Below are 19,947 nucleotides of genomic sequence, written 5' to 3'. Positions count from 1 at the left end.
CTTGGCAGTTTTTCACAAAAAATAATCAATATTATGTTCGTAGTTTAGTGAATGCCTAAACTCGCTCAGGCTGAATGTCTTTTAATTTTGGTTATTAATTTGGATTGTTTCCATGAAGATTCCTGACTTTATTATAACCGTGACGAATTATTAATTTACTTATTTATATATTTATTAAACGAAAGGAATGATATTTTTTAAATAAACAATAAACATGTAACAAGTTGTTTGGAGTGTGGGCGTAAGCCGGTATTTATGCAAATATAAATTTAAAAAAATAATAAGTTAATCTTACATAAAATACACATGCACATAGTGAGGCAACGAAAACAAACGATAAAATTCTACTTACATCAACAGAAAAATATTTCTGGGGCGTCCTTTGGGCAATCATTCTCGTAAATTACAAAATCATTAAACAATCTAACACAAAAAAACACAAACTAGTCAAAAAATACAAACAATAGCACTTAACATAAAATAACATATTCAACAGACACCACACATTTAAAGTTTTCAGTCATAAGTTGAAAGAAAAAGTTTTTATAGGTTAGAACTGAAAACAGAAAGGAACCTACCGTGCGACACTCACCAAAACACTGAAGGGAATCGATATTTTCTTCACCATATTGGGTTAGGATTTTTGTTGATTCGGTGTGTGCATACGGGCGACATCCATCGGTAATGACGCGCACTTATTTGAAAAGACTATTTATTCTGGAGCGCATTTTGCTAATTAAAAAAATAATGGTCAGCGAATTTTGTACAACGTAATGTTGGAGTAATTTAATTTTTTTAGTTTATTTTACCATGTCCAAACTGTTGTGTACCATTTTAGACGTTGAAAAAATTGAATTTGATACGCTACAAAACTTATTGTTTCTTCATATTTCCCTAAATTTCATTTCAATACTGTTTGATTAATTTATTAATTTTATCCTCTAATATATAACTGTAATTAAATGCAATAAACTATTTCGATTTTGACACAAGGTAGATTCTAGGGGGTTCCCCTCTAGATATTCAAAGAAACATTATTTAATTTAAAAACTAATATTTAAATAACAAATATAAATTAAATAAACAATAGAATTTCATTTTAAAGTTAATTATATCCAATATTAAGAATTTTGCTCATTATATTTTATTGTAGTACTTTTCATTATGTAAAATTCAAATAAACAAAAATTCTTTTCTCTTTCCAATAAGTCGTCTCACCTACCTTGTTTTGAAACTAAACAGGTTTGTCTCAAATAATGGGTAATTTTGGATAAAATTTAATGAAATAAAACATCGGAATCACATTCATAACTTTATTATGACATCAACATACGGAATGGATGACAAAAAAGAAAACAATACACAAAATCACTCATTAATCCTACTTATAATCATATTATTTAATTAGTTAAACTATAAAACAAAATATTACTCAGACTTGTCGCTTGAGTTCTGCCGCTTCATCGACTTAAGAGCTTTCTCCCTTAATTTCTTTTCGTCCTCATTAATAACTTCTACGTCACTATTGTCGGAATCATCACTGTCGGCTTTCTTCTTCTTGTGTTTCTTGTGTTTCTTCGAGTGTTTCTTCTTCTTCTTATGCTTTTTATCCTTTTTCCTCTTCTTAGATTCTAATTCGTCATCCGACTCGCTTCCGGACTTCTTCCTCTTGTGCTTCCGCTTTTTAGTGGATTCGTCCTCGCTGTCCGACGAGCTATCTTTCTTATGTTTTTTCGACTTTTCCTTATCCGACTCATCGCTGCTGTCCTGCTTCTTCTTGTTTTTGGACTTGTGGGATTCGCTGTCGCTGGAATCGTCACGTTTGGACTTCTTAGTTTTCTCAGAGCTAATGGAACGATGCTTCTTCCGCGCCTTCCTGTCATCCTCCGAATCAGAACTCTGATGTCGCTTCTTGCTCGACCTTTCGTCGCTGCTGTCCCGTTTCTTCTTAGAAACCTTCTTCTTGTCAGCTTCGACACTACTACCCCGCTCTTTCTTACTCCTCGACGAGTGTTCTGCTTCGCTGTCACTCGAGCTGGAATCACGTTTTTTAGGCTTCCTCTTCAGTTTTAATTTCTTCTTGTCCTTTTCTTTTTCTTTAGGTTCGTCACTTTCCGAATCACTGGACGACTCAGACTCGCTCTTCGAAGGTTTCTTGGAAACCTTCTTCGGCTTAACCTCGACCTTTTCCTTGTGTTTCTTTCTGTCCTCCTTTACTGAAGCGGCCGTTTGCTTTTTGGGTGGGAATTCGTGAGCCTTGATGAACGGAGATGGGGTTCTTGACAGACTTCTTGAATATCTAGGAGGTCCGTACGGCGGAATGGGATATTTACCCTTCTTCTTCTCCGGACTAATGCTCCTAGACTTCTTCCTCTCCTTCTCCTTACTCTTAGCCTCTACAACAGGATGACTTTCAGAAGTCGAGATTTTCCTTTTCTCCTCCTGCTTCTTCTCCACCCGCTCCTCGCGAACCTTAGGCTGCTCCTCCAACTTTTTAGTCACTTCTTCCTTTTTGCTTTCGGGTTTCTTCGAAGCTGGTGTAGGCCGTGAGTCACGCGACGTGTCCCTCTCTGTGCGTGGCTTGTCGTTCCTGGTTACCGGACTAGGACTGGGCTTGCGCGGATGATCGCGCTCTCTGGGTGAAGAACGACGGACCGGCGACTTCCTTCGTACGCTGCCTCTGTCACGGCTGTTGCGATGCCTGGACCGCGAGCGACGGTCCCGCGATCTAGACCGTCTTCTGTCCCGTGGTGGCGACGGCCTGCGGTAGGGTCTGTCTCGGCTGCGGCTCCTTCTCCCAAAACGTCTACAACAACAAAGTCAAGTTAATGCCTGTTTTTAAAGAATTAAATTAAGGTCAAAAATACCTGTCAAGTCGGTCACGACTGGCGCCCCTCCTACGGCTGATGCTCCTGCGCCTGCGGCTGGGACTGCGGCGGCTCCTGCTTCGCCTGCCTCTGCGTCCACGGCTCGGGCTCCTGCGCCGACTGTAACTGCGACGACGGCGGGGGCTCGGTCGTCGTGGGGTGCTGCGGCGACCCCGTGATGGGCTGCGTCTGCGACGGCTCACGCTTCTCTTACGCGACAGGCTGCGTCTGGAAGGAAAATCTGTGATAACGGGCATATAATTGATTAATAAATTGTCACGTAAGAAGCGCAGATGAATTGGTTTAACCAGTGTCTTCTAGAATCAACCTAAATAGGCAAATATAACGGATTTTTTAATTTTAATCGAATGAATTAGTAAAGTATTATCTTGAAATAATGACGAAAATCGTGATGTAATCCCATATCACATAAATAACACAAATATATGATAATTGAGAAGCAGAACCTAAAACGTAGTTTTGAGAGAAATAAAAAATGTTATCTAAGAGATTGTTTGGAATAAAAGTGAGCCAACTATAAGATTACCACACTTATTGTACACATTTCTATTCCAAACACTTCAGAAAGTAGTTTTCAGCATTTTCCTCCAAACTACATCAAGAGTTGATTGTACACACCTCATATATTTAAGCTACAATACATATAAAAATGAATAAACTTATGGTGCATGATTTCTTCAAACACTAATCTTGGAATTATTCACCACACTTTCTATGCGGCAATTCAGTAACAATTATAAAACAACTAATTTGAACTTAAAACACAAAAATGCAATGATGTAACTTCCTTTTGGCAAACATTGGTGGTCAGTGCCTGAAAGTTGTCATCCCGACTCCACTATCGAGATAATCTGAGAAAAGTAATACAAGTTCATGTTTGATATGTTTCTTGTACTGACCATCTCCACGGGACTCGCCTTATCCAAGTCCTTGGGCATGATCTAAGGCTTTGAAGAAACCCCACATCAGTCAACCGTCGTCGCCGGCGTCTGAGAAACAATTTCTCAAATCCGCATCCGCCCGTGTAGTAGGCGCTGCGCCGTCCCTGAGCTGAGATGTAGTCCGTCGCTCCGTTACGCGTGTGTGTCCCCGGCTTCCGGTCCACGTCCCTAGGGTCGTCCTTCGGAAGTCGCTCCATCCGTCGGGGGGTGTCCGTGAGCTGCTGGCCAAGGAGGTGCTCGTTCCGTGGCAAGGCGTGCAGTAGACACTCGAAGTCGGTCGACGGTGTATTAGCGTTCCTCCTGGGCAGACGTTCGGTCACGTCAGTCGGGCGCAGCAGTCTTGGTGAGCGTGTGTGTGGACGGTTGACGTTGATGTTTCTAAAGATGCCGATGAGTCGGTGATCCTGTTCGGTTAAATGGTCAGGTCTCAACCGGCCGACGGTGTCGATGAGCGGCGTAGCTCGGCACCTCCGGGTGGTAGAAGACGCATCCGGAGCGACGGAGCAATCGATAGAAGTGGGTGACCTGGTTGGATCGGGTAACCCGTTGTTGGCAGCAGCCTGAAGTCACCGAGTGATATCACAGGGCTTCAGAAGGGTTAGTTAGTTGTAAATGATGCCCAAAGTCGAGAGACTTTAATTATGGGCGGGACGAATTGTGTTAGGTGAGGCCGTCCCGATTGACACATGATTTAGGGATTTTAAATGTGAAAACTGTTGCCAATTTCTAAGAAATTCTCTTTAAGATTAGTCAAATAATATTGAAAATGAGTCATTAAAGACTAACCCTAAAAAGAGTTAATTGGCTTCTGGTGTGAATTAATTATATTGCATTTCAATATGTAGAATAGTTTAAATACTTTGTAATATAAAATGGCCAAGATTATAATATGTGACCACTGCTTAATCAATTTAATTAGAAATTTTATTATTATACTCAAGCCATACACATTGAATAATTAATAAACGAGAAGATTCTTGAAAGAATTGGTATTATGAAGACAGACAAGCTACAAAATGTGAAGATATCGTGACACCTGTAACGTATCTACGATTCGATCAACATTTGCGAAGGAAAAAGCGTCCGTAAAAACAAAATTAGTGAATTAATTCCAAGATTACTACTGTACGTGAGCAACTCGATCTATTAAAGGCTATAAAATATGTAGAAAAGTAGCCTTGACGGCAAACTAAAAGTATCCCCCACCTTCTGGACAAACTCCTCTTGCGACTGACGGACCGTCTACGCGAAGTGCTGCGCTTCTTCGACAGACTCCTCTTCCTTCTGGGACTCCTGTCCTTGCTGTTGCGCCTCCTCCTCGGCGACTTGCTCCTACTTCTCTTTCGTCTGCCCTCCGGTTCGCTGTCCGAACTGTCCTTGTTCGACCGATAATGCCGCTTCTTCTGCACGCTCTCCTCCTTCTTCCTGATCTCGAACGAGTCTCCAGCTCCGCCTGCGCCCACCTTCGATCCCGCCGAACTCGAACGTGAGCGACGTCTCTCCTTGGCGCCTTCCTTGGACCGCGAACGGGACTTCGAGAGGCTCGTCGAACGCGACTTGGACCGGGACTTGCGCCTGGAACGAGACCGCGACCGACTGCGGGAACGAGAGTTCTTCGACGAGTTCTCGGCCAGCGACATCAGTTTGGCCTGCAGCTTCGAGACGGGCATTCCGGAACTGCTATAAAATAATTTCGTTGGATAACTAAGCATTTTAAATAAACCTCATCTGCGGACTAGTCATTAAAAATTCAAGACAATACTTTCACAAATTCTCTGCAAGTAAAAAACATTGAACAAAACAATAACGAAAAACCAACCTGTGTTTGCCGTTGGTGTTGGTGTCCGCCTTCTCGGACCCTTCACGTCCATTATTCGGCCTCTCCCCAGGACTGATGTTCCCGTTGTTTTTGACCTCGTTCTCCATCGCTGACCTGGACCTGCTCCTGGACTTGCTGGTCGACTTCCTGTCCCTGCTCCTCGACTTCCTATCACCGCTCTTGTTTCTGTCGCGACTGCGGGACTTCCGGTCGCGGCTCCTCGACTTTCTGTCCTTGCTGACAGAGTTCCTGTCGCGGCTCCTGGATCTGGCGTCGCGGCCCTTGGAGGGACGGTTCTTGTCGCCACCGCCGCCCTTGTCGTTTTGCCGACTGGAACGGTCGTTAGAACGCCGCCTGCTCGGTCTGGACGAACGGGACCTGCTGCGCCTTGATCTCGATCTGTCTCTGTATTTGCGGTCTTTTTCCGATTTGTCACGGTCCCGTTCCTTATCACGCTCCTTTTCGCGATTCTTTTCTTCTATTTCCTACAAAACAGACAACATTTAAGATTATATTAGTTGGGTATATTAATAAAAAATATTGGCAGCTACTCACTAAACTATAAATCTATTTTCAACTGCAAATAAACATCAATTCAAATGTAATTAAGATTGAATTATTCTTAAAATGATATTCCATTAAATGTAAATTAACAATCCTTTCAAAACAAACTAACAAAAAAACAATAATATTCAAGCAACTCAAATTTTATAACTACCTAACCTAAAGTGACAACTAAAATTACCAACATTATAAAACCAAAATACCCTTTTCACTCGAATCTTCACTAAAATGTTTTAAATCCTAAGACTAGTATAAATTGAAAATGTACCTTTTTCTTGGCAAGTTCTTCTCTTTTTAAATCAATCAGTGAGTCTGGTATTCCTGTGGGGTTATCTTGGGCAGACAGTAGAAGGGCCCAAAGTTCTGCCATGAATTCCCTGGCATTTTTTCCATGTAAGAACCCAGTTAAATTAATTTGTATTTTTTTAGGGTCTGGATACTGCAAAAAACAATCTATAACACCCACTCATAGTTTAAGAAATAAATACGTACCTTTTCCTCTAATTGATTGTAAACGAAGTCGACAACCACATCATCGTCAATTTTGAGGATCTCAGTCAGTTTGTCTTGAATCCACGGCTTAATAACGTCCAGTTTTATTTTGGACATATCAACCTGTCAATGAAAATAGCATGAGCACAATTGCTTACATGGAAATGTTTGTGTGAACTTACCCGTTGGCTTAAGCAATCTGAGAACTTCATCTGCTTAAGGAGTTTTTTCTCCTTATCGCTGAAGCGGTTGTCCTGTTCAGTATTCGTTCCCTGAAACATGTAGTTTTGATTCATTATGTTTAAATGTTTAAACACCGCAGTTCGTTGATGTTGACATGCTAGGCTATTTATAATATTGATGCACAAATGAAATTTTCAGTTATCGACTTACCGTATACATAATCATATATCCAGTGGTCCGGCTAATTAAACAAAAAACTTAGTTACTATATATTAACTGGGTGAAAATTAAATTCGACACCGAAATGTACAAGCGTACCGGTAAATGATATTTACACTATACAATAAGTGGCGTAAACTTCATAGTTTGTTATTTCCGATGCCCGAACTTATCGTCTGTCCGACACCGCCGTTGTGATTATTATTCGGAGTCGATTCTGATTTTATGTGAACACAAACTGATGAAATCAACATTTATCATCCATGTTGGGTATACAAAATGGCGCAGCGTCAACCAATGAATATACTAACAGTCGGCTTTACACATGAAAACTGCAGGAAAAGAAGAAGAAGAATCCCTAAGAAGTACCAACTCAATGTTATAACAGTGACATATATCTAGGCGCGAAGATATAGCTATGTTGCCACATATAATACGGCATTGCCATAATGACTTATTTTTTGTACATCTCTTATTTTATAAAAAGTTAAAGACCTACGTACTACGTCTTTATTTAAATTATTTGCTTATCTTTTTAATTATAGCACTACAACAAAATTCGGAATTGATTTATGATCTTTTGTAAGCAGAAAAGCTCCTTAAAATTTTTTACTTTTATAACTTAAGAAACTTTAGAAGAAAAATTCAGTTTCTGTTAAAATAGACTTTTATATGTATGTAATTGCATGGAAAACAGTTGTGAGGCGTCGCAGGTTAGGAAGGAGAGTCTAGAGGTATTAATGATTCAGTGTACTCTTTCCTTAAGTAATACTGGCAAGTGTTCTTATAGGATTACATAAACTTGGGAATATGAAAAAAGTTTTTTTTTATCACCAGGATGGATCCACCTTGTCGTGGTCCTGGGGCTCAATGCCGCTCCACAAGCCAGTGGTAGTGAGGAGCTAACGGATCCAACACCTGCAAGTCCAATCCATCCCCAGGAAGATCTTCGGATCTTCCTCAGATTGGATTTGTTCTTCCGAACCCAGTTGACAGGGGGCTGGCATCTTTGTCAGTCCCACGTCTTCTGGTTCAGCATACCACGTATATGCAAATATACGTTCCTTTCCCCCATGTATATACATGGTAAACACTATGGCCATGATCTTCGGATCGGTGCTCGGAGAGGGGTTTTTAAACTTTCCCCTCTTTGTCCCCCAAACAAAAAAAAGGGAATACTCGGTGCTATTCTCCAACATTGTTGTTGATATATAATTTGAAATTAATATATAAATCACGAATTCACAGTCATTGATATTTTTGTTATTAAAAATATTAGTCAGACCTATTTTCAAACTCTGAATCAATTTGAATTGTTCTTAATAAATATTTTGTTTTAAGAAACTAATATCCATAAAACGTTTGTTAATTTACATATTACAAAGGTTTAAAGTTATTTAAGAAGAAGGAGAAATTATACAAAGTAGTTTATTACTAACATTATTAAATAAAAGAAGATAAATAAGCTAAATAAAAATAAATAATTTTAATAGTTTCTGTATATTTCTGTGGACCAAAATAATCGACTATTTTTGTTTAACTTCCGACACTGAAAATTTGATTCCCACGCACCTTTAAAAATGCTCTTCAAAGATGAGCTCTTAATTTTATATGGAAAAATTCATATCTAGACATTGCTTGATTGTACAAAAAAATTCTATTTACACAATATTAAATATTTGTTTTGTTGTAGATTATAAATATTTATATAATATAAATACTTACCTAAAGATTTACTTTATAAATGACTTTATATCGTATTATACTAAAATTTAAACTACCTTGTTTCATTATTAGTATAAATTTTAATTACTTTATTGATAACAAAATTTTTAAATTTTGTAGTACTATAACTGTAAGTTATATATAGTAAAAATTGTTTAAAATAAATATAAAATATATGATTACCAATTTCCATTTTTTTTTATTAATTGTAATCGTATTTAGATATATAAACACGTGGGTCCACAGCAGTTGCGTTCCGATTCAGAAACCGAGCGGTGTCGTCGAATGTGTCTAACGAAAGTAAGAAAAAGTCCAAAAAAACCAGTTCAGAAAAAAACGCGAACATTTCACATACAAAATTGTATAACTTGACTAACTTAAAATAGAACGTACTCTTTCTTGCAAATATACTAAGAATTGTAAACATAAATATTTGCGATATTTCTTAAAATAGGTTAGTATTTAAATTAAAACAAAATATGATTCAAGTAGAAATTATTTTGATTTAGATATAAAATTAATTAATGGGAGAAAGAATGTAGATTAATTATTCTAAATAAACTATAAAATATATTGTTGCGTTTTATTGAATTCTGGCTACCACTATGAGAAAAAACATTTTTTTAAATTTATATTTGAGGGGTTGTTAAAGAAATTCAGTTTATGCAAGATATAATTAAAATTAATTCATTTATCAGAGTTTATTATTTAATAAGTTACATGTTAAAGTAAATAATAACTATCTCTTTCTTACTTGCTATTCTTAATATCATTTAAGCCAATTCATTATTTCTATTTTATCAGTAAACTAAAAATATATTAGGCATCTACTGTTGCAAATCTTCTTCGTTTTCGCACAACTTTTGTCGCTTTTTAGCCTTAATATCGGCCATCGTTTGTTCAATTGAACGGCTATCTTTCTTGTTCTTACTAGGTACTATAACAAAAAGAAATATAAACATGTAATAACACACATAGAAATGATATTCATACCAAATCCATAACTTTGGTTAGTCTCAGTCTTTTTGGCAGCATCTAGGGCTGCCTCTTGTCCAATTAAATGAGCATATTTATCTTTATAATTATAATTGGGGACAAACACATTTTTTTTGTTTCTCGCATACTCTTCTTCCATTAATCTTTCTTGTTCCCTCTATTAAAAAAAAAATGTGATTTTTAGTTATTTCTTCTTGACTCTGTAAAAAAATCAAGATCATTAATTGAAATTACCTTTTCAATTAATTGTTGTTGAATAAAATCATTCCAGGGCTCCCCTCTCTTCCTTGCCGCAATTTCATCTGCAGATGGTGCATTTTCCTTTCTGTATACCCTTATGTATCTATCGACTCCATCCACTCCAAAAGCATATGAAAGTAATCCCTTACTATCTGCGACTTCATGTCTAAATTCAAATAAATTAATGCATTTTCGCGTGACATATCACTAAATAACTTACACAATACTTCGATAAATCTGGTCCATAGGTTCAAATTTTAACATTACATTCTTTTTATCTTTGAAGTAGTTATCGAATTTTGTTTCGACTCTCTCCTTAAATCTGTTCAATTTTTCTTTTTCTAATTCCTTATTTTTTTCAATTTCCGCCTTCTTTTCTATAATACAAAAAATGTATTATAAATTGAGAAAAGAAAAGTTTAATTTTATATTTTTTATTTAGTAGTTTTCTTTTTAATTATAAATTAAGCATTTTGTAAGATATTTCATAATTCAATTAATTTATTTAATTCAAAATTTATATACATTATATCCGCACATTAGTCAGAATTGGTTGGCCAAAGAATGAGCACAATCAAAATTTACATTTTGTACATTTAATAATACTCCTAGCAATAAACAAGGAGAACGAACTCATCAAGATTTAATAAAAGTTGAATTAAAAATTATCAAGGATTTTAGGATAAAAATATGCTGGGAGATAATTCGTGAAACCGATACAGACAAATACAAATGACATTCAAACACTGCAATTAACTTTTGAAATTTCCTTTATTTGTATATAAATTTACCATTTCTTATTCTTACAAAAATAATTTAATAATATTTAAGCAACTGAAATTTATTGAATATATAATACAACCATCTAAAAAATGTTCCATTTCTTTTATTATTTTTAAAATTTAATTTTTGTCTATAAGTAGTATAAATTTTGTTTGACAACAATAACATGGTTATAATAATCTGTCTTATTAGATAACTCAAAAATAAATTTGTGAAAAAATTGTTATACCTTAATTTCTCTGCCTAATTTTATGTTGTTATATTATTCTTTAATATTTAAACAAAGAACTAAAATTGACATTTTAATAATAAATAAATTATGTAGCTAATCTATTATTACATATATACAGTTTTCCATTTTCAAAACTACAACTTACTTTTGATGAGATTTTTCTCAGCCTCACTTAAAGAAGGTGGTTTGTCCATTGAACTCATTATTGAACCCAACAAATCCATTTTGAAATAAATTTTATTAAAAATAGATAAGGTTGATAATTAAAATGTCAAATATGACAAGCGATATTATGAACTATTTTTCATAGGTTAAAATTTAAATATGTATTTACATCTACACATGTATGTCATAAAATTATATAAAAATAAATTTGTAAAATTAGTTTATTGATTGTATAAAATTTTTCTATTACATAAATAATCACACATGAATGATCTAATTTCCTTATTTTAAAGATCAAATATTAATTTCTATACAAATATATATAAAGCAAAAAAGTTCGATGTTGACAATTCGATGTAACTCAATGTTTATACCTAGTTGGCGCTGTTGTCGATGTTGGTTGTCAAACTTTACTTTTAATTTAATATCCTATAATTTTAAAGAAAAGAAACATTTTTATATTATTTTCCATAATGTTTTAAAACAATTTGATATTATCTCGATAAAAGAAAGTGTCATTAACTTACACGTTAACTCCCACATCCGTAAATTGTTTTATTGGGCAAAACTGCCTGAGTTAGAGAGTATGGTTTTAATAACTGAATAGATCATACTTATCCAATAAAAAATGTGGCAAAGTATGGTGAACATGTCTAAAGAAGAATCGGTTCAGTATTTACGAAATTTGGGTAAGATAAGACCGTTGATTGGCCAAGAATCATACTTACAAGCCAATTTTTCTTCTAGAACTGGAGGCATATTCTCATTTAGTATCAGCTCTTAGAGCCCAAGGTTCTCTTAATTCTGACAAGAAGAAACTACTAAATGATACTGGAATTATACTGAACATTTCCCAGGAAAGACATAATGCTGAGATTCGAAGAGCCATTACTGATGAGAGGCTTAATACAGTTGCTTTTCAGTAGGTTACCTCTTATATCAATAACTAGTAGTAATAAACATTATATTTAGTGTTTCAGGTCAAAGTGAGACCATAGATGAGTGGGCACAAGAAGGAAGAAGAGCATTTCCATTAATTGCCAGATACACACCAGAAACAGCATATACATGTGTTGCAGATGAAGTTGCTGAAAGTGTAAACCATATGAACAATCAAATACCTTCTTCACAATGTATAGATCAGAAAAAAATCGTTAATTTAAATAGTTTCACCTTAACTGATAGTGGTAAGCCTCCATTTCGGATGCCTGAACCACCAAAAATGGATGATATAAAAAAGAGGAAACTATCACCAGGAGAAAGCAGTAGTTGCTTAGCACAACATCTGTTAGGACCTTCTAAAAATAGTAAAATACAACAACTTTATAGGTAAGTTAAAAAACAATAATTTAGTGTAAAAATTGTTGAGGTCTTAATATTCTCTTCTACAATCAGTCACATTAAATTAACACAGGATTTGTCAGTTTGTGAGACTTATATTTAAATTGTTAATTTGTTTCAGACAAAGGTCAAAATTAAAAAGTAAAGAATCTTGTAAATTGAAGGAGCAGGAACTCCCAAAATCAATGTTTATGAGTGCTGCAGTGATGCATCCCAAAATTAATGTCTTGCAAAATATCAGTTTGCAACCTCCATCACCCACTGAAGACCCAAGTAAAAATAATATGAATCAAAATGAACAAAACACTGTAATTGGAATTTCTAATGAAAATCAGGCACCTCACAATAAACTAAATAGTAAGCCAGTAAACATGACTTACAAACCATTGCCTATTCCAGGAACTAGCAATGACCACCAAAAATGTCTAAAACTTGCTGCTCCCAAGAAACCTCCTCAAAAGCCTGGACAAAAATTGATTGTTGTATCAAATTCACCAACTGTTCCTTCCAACAGTGTGCTGCAGAGAACGCTTAATATTCCATTTGTTAAGAGTTTGCCCATGAAGAACTTTGAAAAATTCAAGATTGTAAGTGCAACTAATCCAAATCCACTCCAAGCACCAACAACAAACAGCAATAACTTAAGTTCTGTCAAACACAAAGTGGTGACAGTAAGAACGAATCCAGCAACTAAGAAAGTTATACCATTATCACAATTACAAGTATTGCATTCAAAAGCAAACATCAAAGTCCTTCCATTTGGAAGTAAAATAGTAGGTAAAGCAGTTCCTACCACTACTTCATCGATGTACATAATGAATTCAATGAATACACACTCAACATTAACAAGGGAATCTGTTCCACCTGTAATGTCAACTGTAAAAACTGATTGTGTAAGTCATTACACATATACAAATAATGCAATTCAAAAATCTGACATTCAACCTCAGTATGAATTACTAAAACATAGAGATCATCAACCAGAGTATGATTCAACCCATAAGGCTGAAATTCACTCCCACATTTTAACAGAGGAAATACAGGTTCATCCACTTGAAACAACCGTGAGTAAATCTGAGTACAATTTAATGGAAAAATCTGAGGATGGTTTACTGAAAAAACGTGATTCATTAGAAGAATTTGAAGTTCAACATGAAAGCACTTCATTACAAGAACAAGAAGTTCCAGCTAATTCATTAGAAAAATCTGAAAAGGAAATTGTGTATGATTCATCAGAAAAGCCGCAGGTCGAAATTTTATTTGGTTCATCAGAAAAGCCTGAGCTTCAAGAAGACTGTGATAACTTTTTAGCAAAACCATTTGAAGATGAGACATTAAATGAAGTGCATGTTGTTTGTGACTTGGACATGTCCAATGAGTTGGAGATTCCACAAGAGAATTGTAGTGAACAAAATAATTCCCTTCAGCTTGACATGCTAGATGATAAACAGGTGATATATGAAGGGACTACTGAAACTACAATACTGTATGATAATAATGTAATATCAGAGGAAACGGTTCATTCGCAAGAAGAATCGGATAAGTCTTCTGAATTGCAAAGTAAGTATATGTTGTATATATTAGTGGACATTATTATAACAACTTTTTAAAATGTTAAATATTTTAACTATAATTGTGAACTGTTAAAATAAAATTAATTTGATAAGTTTTTATATACAGAACTATAAAAACTACTATATTCATATTCCATAAAATGTTATATATATTTTTATATAATTGAATGGGAGGTAAATATAGCAATTATCTATCTTATATCTATATTATTTAATTTAACGTTAACACTTTGTATAATATCCTTTTTGTTTTATAATCTTAGTGGCATAGATTCGACCACTTTTCGAATGTACTACAAGTTTATATTTTTTTTAAGAATCTTGACGTGATCCCCATGTTATCTATAAAATTGATGTCTGGAAATTGGGATTGGGAGGACAAAACATTGATTCTTTGGTCTTTTAACTTATCCATCACAATTATCGATTTGTTTTTCTTTTCTTCTAAATTCACAGAGAGCAAAGAAAGACAATCACGTAAAAGGTTGTTATAATTGTCCATTGAAAAGTAAAGAATAAAATAATTGACCAATTACAAGACATACAATAATAAAAAATAAACATTGTTGATACAGGTATCCATTTCCAATAGTACAACTCATATTTTTAATAAATTTTAACCCCACTGTATGTTACATTATATATATGGTAATTGCAGTAAATCACTGTGTATTTAAAAAAATAGAAGTCACTATTAAAATATTTGTTTTTTTCAGATTCAGAAATTATAGAGAAGATGGAATTTGAAGAAAGTAGTGTAATTGATTTCGAAAGTAATTCTATTTTCATGAATGAAGTTATTTGAGTTTATTTATTGTAAATGTACATATTGTAATTCTGAGTAATTGGTTTATAAAGTCTTAAACCATTGTGGTGAATATTAAATGTGTGTTGTAGTATTGAACAAAAACATATTTATTTGTGTCTGTCGTATATTTTTTTTATAAAAAAATAAAATGTATATAATTATATATATATATAAATATATTGTTTACTCAATAACTAATTGTATTTTTTAAAAATAAATTTCTTACTATAATGGTTAAGGTAAGTTATTTTAAATATGTAACATGATTTTTGGAATTTATAAAAGATTTTACTTGAAGAAAATTGTACTACGTAAATTACTAGATAACATCAGGAATATTTAAAAACTGCGAATACTTCAATAACGAACAATTTTTATCAAATATACAGATAAAAACTTTTGAAATGAACATCTGTCGGTATGATTATCAGTCTACCGGGTGGGTTATTTTTAAACCACAGAATGTGACGTGATTTTTGTTACCTGAATTGTATTCTCAAATGATGCACCCCCCATCAATTCCCTCCCTCCGGAAAACAAGTTAAGATGAATACAATAAACACCATAATATATGGGGGGCGCCCACTAGACGACAAGCTGTTATTAACAATTTCCAGGGAGTGAATTTAAGAAGAATCCCGAAAAGCTTTTGTGTTTGATTAATTTTTATGGGCCGGTCCCGGAGGTACTGCAATACCGGGTCAACCCGCGACAGAGGTGGAGCAAGCCCCTAACCCTCCATCAATTTCCAAAAATCAGTTTAATATACTGGCACCGCATGCGGTGCGTATCAGATATTAAGCTGATAAGAACAGATACTACACTTTGATCTTAGCCATAGGGCCGAGAAGCGATACCGGTAAAACCTATTTTCCCACCTCATAAGAATATTTTTAGAAGCAACGTCGGTGAGAACAATATACTGGCGACATCTATTGGTAACTTTGTTACATTTAATTATAGTAGCCAAAAAAATAAATTTTATCTTTTAAAACATTAATTTTGTAATGTTGTTTATTATTTGTTCCATTAAATAGTCTATAACTAATAATAGTCAAAAGTGGAGAATTACAAGGCAAGTAGCTGTTATTAATTCTGAGCGAGCACGAAAGACCTCCAAAATGCATAATTCGTATAGTTAGAAACAAGTGGAAGCTACTAAAAATTCTGAACGAGTAAGGAAGACCTTCAAAATGCATAATTCGCATTCACATTAAAATCAATTTGAAGGAAATATTAGGAGCTATAAAAGATTTATTGAACCACAGAAGAGTATAAGCATGAATATTTTTTTGTGTCAAGATGAAAATTCAATTATTATTAGTGTATTCCCGTGTCAGGATGAATAAAAAATCATGAAAATATGTTATTCATTTATTACATAAAATTACAAGTGGCAACAAAAATCACATACTAACAAGAACAAAGTCCTCGAATTAAAATCAATCAAGAAAAAAACCAGTGAGTTTTCTTATATAAACACGTAGAACTGAAAACCATGATAAAATATTTTGAGTAAGAAAACCCTGTTTTATTAAAGCTACTTCAATATTCATTGCTTTCAGGTACAGTAAGACTCACATTGCCGGTTCATAAGTGAATATAATTGCAAATTGTTGGGCACCAAGACTGTTCGCCAACCATTCGTTCTTCAAAACGGCCATCTTCACGCTGTCTATTTTAAATTTTGCATATAAATTCGTGTGGACCGCCCGTCCCATTCCTTCTAGTATTATTAAGTCAGCATCTTCCATCAAATTACACAAATCTACGAATTACATATTATTTAAATAATTAATTTAACAATTCGTTTTCTTCATTACCTGGGGAAAGCTGCGTCAGATCCAAACAGGGTCCACCCTGTCCGTTTTCGACGGTGATCAACTGCGCATTGGCGATTGCCTGTTTCAAAATAGGACAGTGTTGCGCAGCCCGACAACAATACATGTTCAGATCGTGATAGGTGACATCGTTGAGGGCTGGTAATGAGTTAGCTGTCAGCACCACTCTCGTTCCTTGAATAATGAGCTCTCTTGCCAGTGGCAAAATGCCCAAAACAAAATCCACGCCTGCATTGTCTACGAATATTACCGCAGTATTATATGGACTCTTCTGTAAACATATTTGATTTTTATTGTAAAATACATATTTAAGGAGCACACCTAGTGTGAAATTTAGAAACACTGAAATGGAGTGGAGGATCTTTTTTATCTAGTGACTGTATATTCATTATTTATCCACAAATGTATCCTCCAAATTTTAAAACAAACGATGCAGTAGTTTTCTTTGAAAAATTACCTTTTTTAGACCATCACACTGGGTGTGCGTCTTTATGAACAATAAAAAATAGCTTGTCACTCAAACATTTAATATTATTATAGTATAATTAATACTTTTTATTGTTTCTTTTATTAAACATAGAGCATAAAGTATTTTAATATTTATGTGGAAATAACAACCAAAATAATGTTATTAAACATACAACTCCTGAGATCAAAGTTCATATCCTGTTGACGTTACTACTTATAAAATAATATTCGGTTGTTATGTTTTGATAAAAATAACATCAGAGTACTACCATGATTTGGCAATTTACCATGTAAAAAATTCATAAATCATAAGGGATTTTTGATTTTCCACTAAATAATGACGAAATATTTACAAAGAATTTAAGTTATTTACCTTCAACTTTTTAATCCAGTTATCTAAATCATCCCTAAACCAAGGTCTTTTTTGTATAGTGTTCAATGCTTGACTGAAACCAAAGTTTTGTGAATGCTCCAATATATCGGCTACTGCTCTGGCTCCCCAGTCAAATACATTACCAGCTAACACTCCTTTACACAAATCAAGCCATTTCTCATTGAAGTCTTTTATCGAATCAATTGTATTAATTCTATCCTGGAACTCCAATAGAGCCAGGTCACTTTCTTTTTCTTTCTGCGTGTACCAGGCATCTTTGAAATTGTTGGATCTGAGTGTTTGTTCATTGAAGTCCAGCAATGTTCGAACACTTAGAGACTTCAAAACTCTTAAATTGAAACGTTAGTGTTTGTTTTAATAAATGTCAAAAAAACTTACCGTGGGTCTTGGGCCAATTCGCCAATGAGTTTGTGGAAAGCTTCGTAACTTCTTTCAGCTTGTTGTTTAGCAAGTGGATTTCCAGGATTGAGACTCTCAGCTTTACTTACGAATTTTTTCACCATTTGTTCTAAACATGGCAGCCAGTAATTTCTCTCCTTTGCGTTGTTAATCAAGTCGACGGTGTCAGGATTGTAGGTTTCAGGGTTCCTCAACACAGGACAAACACATTTCACACTCTCATTCATGGTTAGTTTTCAAACTGATGCATTGGTCTGTATGGAATTGTCTTTAGATACTTCAAACAAAATTATCTGAAATTATCAGTGTTTAGTTTGGAATCATATGTTCTATTGTTTGTTTTGATCTGTTAGCTATTAGATTACCTCACTAGTTTATTGTACTTTGTCACGGTTGTTATTGTCTGTTAGTGGTTCCGGGATTATAATCTTGAAGCAGGCATTTCCGCAATCAGTGGGCTGGTTTGCGACTATGTGCACCAAATACAACTTGTTGAAATATTTATAAAAATATTGGCTAAGTTCCAGGTTGACGTTTAAAATTTAGTGATTTTCATGTTTGCGCCAACTTGATTCAACTGTCACTAGTAGACATTTAAAATGTAGAATGAAACTTCAAAATAAAAAGCGAGTGTGAGTGTTACTACTCACTCACTAGATACAAAAATAAAATAAATAATATATATTAATAGATATTTTATTTTAATTAAACTCACTTAATTAACATATATCTGGTTAAACCAACATTTTGGAATTTATTAAGCTGTTAAAATGAGAGTAAAATTAATAAGATAATTTTGATGGTTTCAGCTTCAGAATGAACAACAAAATGTTTATATAACGGATAACGATGGTCTCTTATCCTTAAAAAAAAAGGTCTCTAATGAACATTAGAGTGGGGACATATAGAGAATAAAATATTTTTGTTTAATTATTTTAATAGGCCCCCTTAGAGGCTTCCAAAAATTGCCGTAGCGCACGGTATTTCACGTGCACATGGCGGGGTATTGGTTAAAGTTTTCAACTAGCAATAATCGCACCTCGGATAAACCTCATTGGTTACGATAATGCCTCTGCGCAAAGCTGACGAATTTTGTTTTCTCGAATTATTTGACCATTAGGTTTGAACCAACAGCGGTAAGTTATTGCACAGCGACATCTCTTGTTGAGTCTTACACTCATTTATTATAATTTTATAGGATAAAATACAGTTTTCTTAAAGAAGATTTTCTTTATTTTAAATTTGTTTGATTTAAAATTTATTTTAATCTGATTAATAGGAATTTTTACAAAATTGATAAAACTACAGAATTAAAACCCTGTTATAATTAGTTAAAATTAAATATTTATTTAATAACTGATATACAGGGTGACTCACCTAACTTACTCTTTAGATATTTATAGGCAACAGCAATATTTAGAACAATTTATTTTAAACAAATTTTCATTTCATTGACATCAACATTGTTATTGGAACTCCCTGTACATTTTTGGATTTTTTCATTCTACTTGTAATTACTAATAAACTAGCTCACCATTTTCTAACTCAATAGTTTTTCAGTTATTCTCCGTAGTTCATTCCAAAATTACTACCCATTTTACCTCTTGTTACATATAAATCATGGTTTATTTAATATATTATTATAAAAAAATAAACTATAAGAATATTTAAATAAATACTCACATACATTCATTTAAACCAACACACTACATCGCAACTACGATAGATGTTCTCAGATGTTTTCACTTCAAAACCAGTGAAATCAATGAGCTTGGGTAGCAATTTAAATGTGCGAAGAAATCATGTGTATATAGATAGTTTACGTATACTATATCTATTAAAATTTATGGGTAATGTTAATGGTAGAACATTTGC

General features: G+C 34.1%; 5 protein-coding genes and 2 non-coding genes across 8 annotated transcripts in view; 1 reads left to right on the top strand and 6 right to left on the bottom strand.

Annotated features, from left to right (window-relative positions):
• Nucleotides 1–560, bottom strand: part of LOC109602828 (four and a half LIM domains protein 2) — a 126,186-nt gene extending 125,626 nt beyond the window's left edge. Inside the window, exon 1 of the mRNA XM_049966733.1 lies at nt 353–560. Within this exon, the coding sequence (XP_049822690.1) occupies nt 353–394 (42 nt within the window). The 5' untranslated portion in view covers nt 395–560. The remainder of the gene's footprint in view (nt 1–352) is intronic.
• A 739-nt stretch (nt 561–1,299) lies between these two features.
• LOC109596012 (serine/arginine repetitive matrix protein 1) lies at nt 1,300–7,540 on the bottom strand. Of its 2 annotated transcripts, none has more exons than XM_020011463.2 (8): nt 7,098–7,540; nt 6,887–6,976; nt 6,705–6,827; nt 6,481–6,651; nt 5,649–6,133; nt 5,036–5,506; nt 2,868–3,095; nt 1,300–2,806 (listed from the first exon to the last, which is right to left on the bottom strand). In XM_020011463.2, exons 1-8 carry the CDS (start codon nt 7,110–7,112, stop codon nt 1,429–1,431), a joined length of 2,961 nt encoding a protein of 986 aa, XP_019867022.2. In that variant the 5' UTR covers nt 7,113–7,540; the 3' UTR covers nt 1,300–1,428. The 2 variants fall into 2 exon arrangements, with proteins under 2 accessions (XP_019867022.2, XP_019867023.1); XM_020011464.2 differs by having other exon boundaries at nt 5,036–5,509; nt 7,098–7,538.
• Nucleotides 7,541–9,517: 1,977 nt separating this feature from the next.
• LOC109595992 (sperm-associated antigen 7 homolog) lies at nt 9,518–11,364 on the bottom strand. Its single transcript, XM_020011441.2, has 5 exons — nt 11,228–11,364; nt 10,288–10,444; nt 10,062–10,233; nt 9,825–9,984; nt 9,518–9,768 (listed from the first exon to the last, which is right to left on the bottom strand). Exons 1-5 carry the CDS (start codon nt 11,304–11,306, stop codon nt 9,659–9,661), a joined length of 678 nt encoding a protein of 225 aa, XP_019867000.1. The 5' UTR covers nt 11,307–11,364; the 3' UTR covers nt 9,518–9,658.
• A 288-nt stretch (nt 11,365–11,652) lies between these two features.
• Nucleotides 11,653–15,158, top strand: LOC109595989 (BRCA2-interacting transcriptional repressor EMSY). The gene is made up of 5 exons (XM_020011438.2): nt 11,653–11,936; nt 11,995–12,169; nt 12,220–12,576; nt 12,710–14,148; nt 14,879–15,158. Exons 1-5 carry the CDS (start codon nt 11,876–11,878, stop codon nt 14,965–14,967), a joined length of 2,121 nt encoding a protein of 706 aa, XP_019866997.2. The 5' UTR covers nt 11,653–11,875; the 3' UTR covers nt 14,968–15,158.
• A 475-nt stretch (nt 15,159–15,633) lies between these two features.
• On the bottom strand, nt 15,634–15,825 carry LOC126265460 (U2 spliceosomal RNA). Its single transcript, XR_007547942.1, has one exon. It is a non-coding gene; the product is annotated as a U2 spliceosomal RNA (small nuclear RNA).
• Nucleotides 15,826–16,328: 503 nt separating this feature from the next.
• Nucleotides 16,329–18,652, bottom strand: LOC109595991 (4'-phosphopantetheine phosphatase). The gene is made up of 5 exons (XM_020011439.2): nt 18,438–18,652; nt 18,052–18,365; nt 17,653–18,001; nt 16,794–17,082; nt 16,329–16,738 (listed from the first exon to the last, which is right to left on the bottom strand). Exons 2-5 carry the CDS (start codon nt 18,297–18,299, stop codon nt 16,548–16,550), a joined length of 1,077 nt encoding a protein of 358 aa, XP_019866998.1. The 5' UTR covers nt 18,300–18,365; nt 18,438–18,652; the 3' UTR covers nt 16,329–16,547.
• Nucleotides 18,653–19,015: 363 nt separating this feature from the next.
• Nucleotides 19,016–19,156, bottom strand: LOC126265468 (U4 spliceosomal RNA). Its single transcript, XR_007547951.1, has one exon. It is a non-coding gene; the product is annotated as a U4 spliceosomal RNA (small nuclear RNA).
• Nucleotides 19,157–19,947: the final 791 nt, after the last annotated feature.

The sequence above is a fragment of the Aethina tumida genome, chromosome 4 (genome assembly GCF_024364675.1).
Source record: "Aethina tumida isolate Nest 87 chromosome 4, icAetTumi1.1, whole genome shotgun sequence".
In the NCBI taxonomy this organism is placed as follows: Eukaryota; Metazoa; Arthropoda; class Insecta; order Coleoptera; family Nitidulidae; genus Aethina; species Aethina tumida.
The sequence above is the reverse complement of the archived record's forward strand: the minus strand, read 5'-3'. Positions and strand labels throughout refer to the sequence as shown.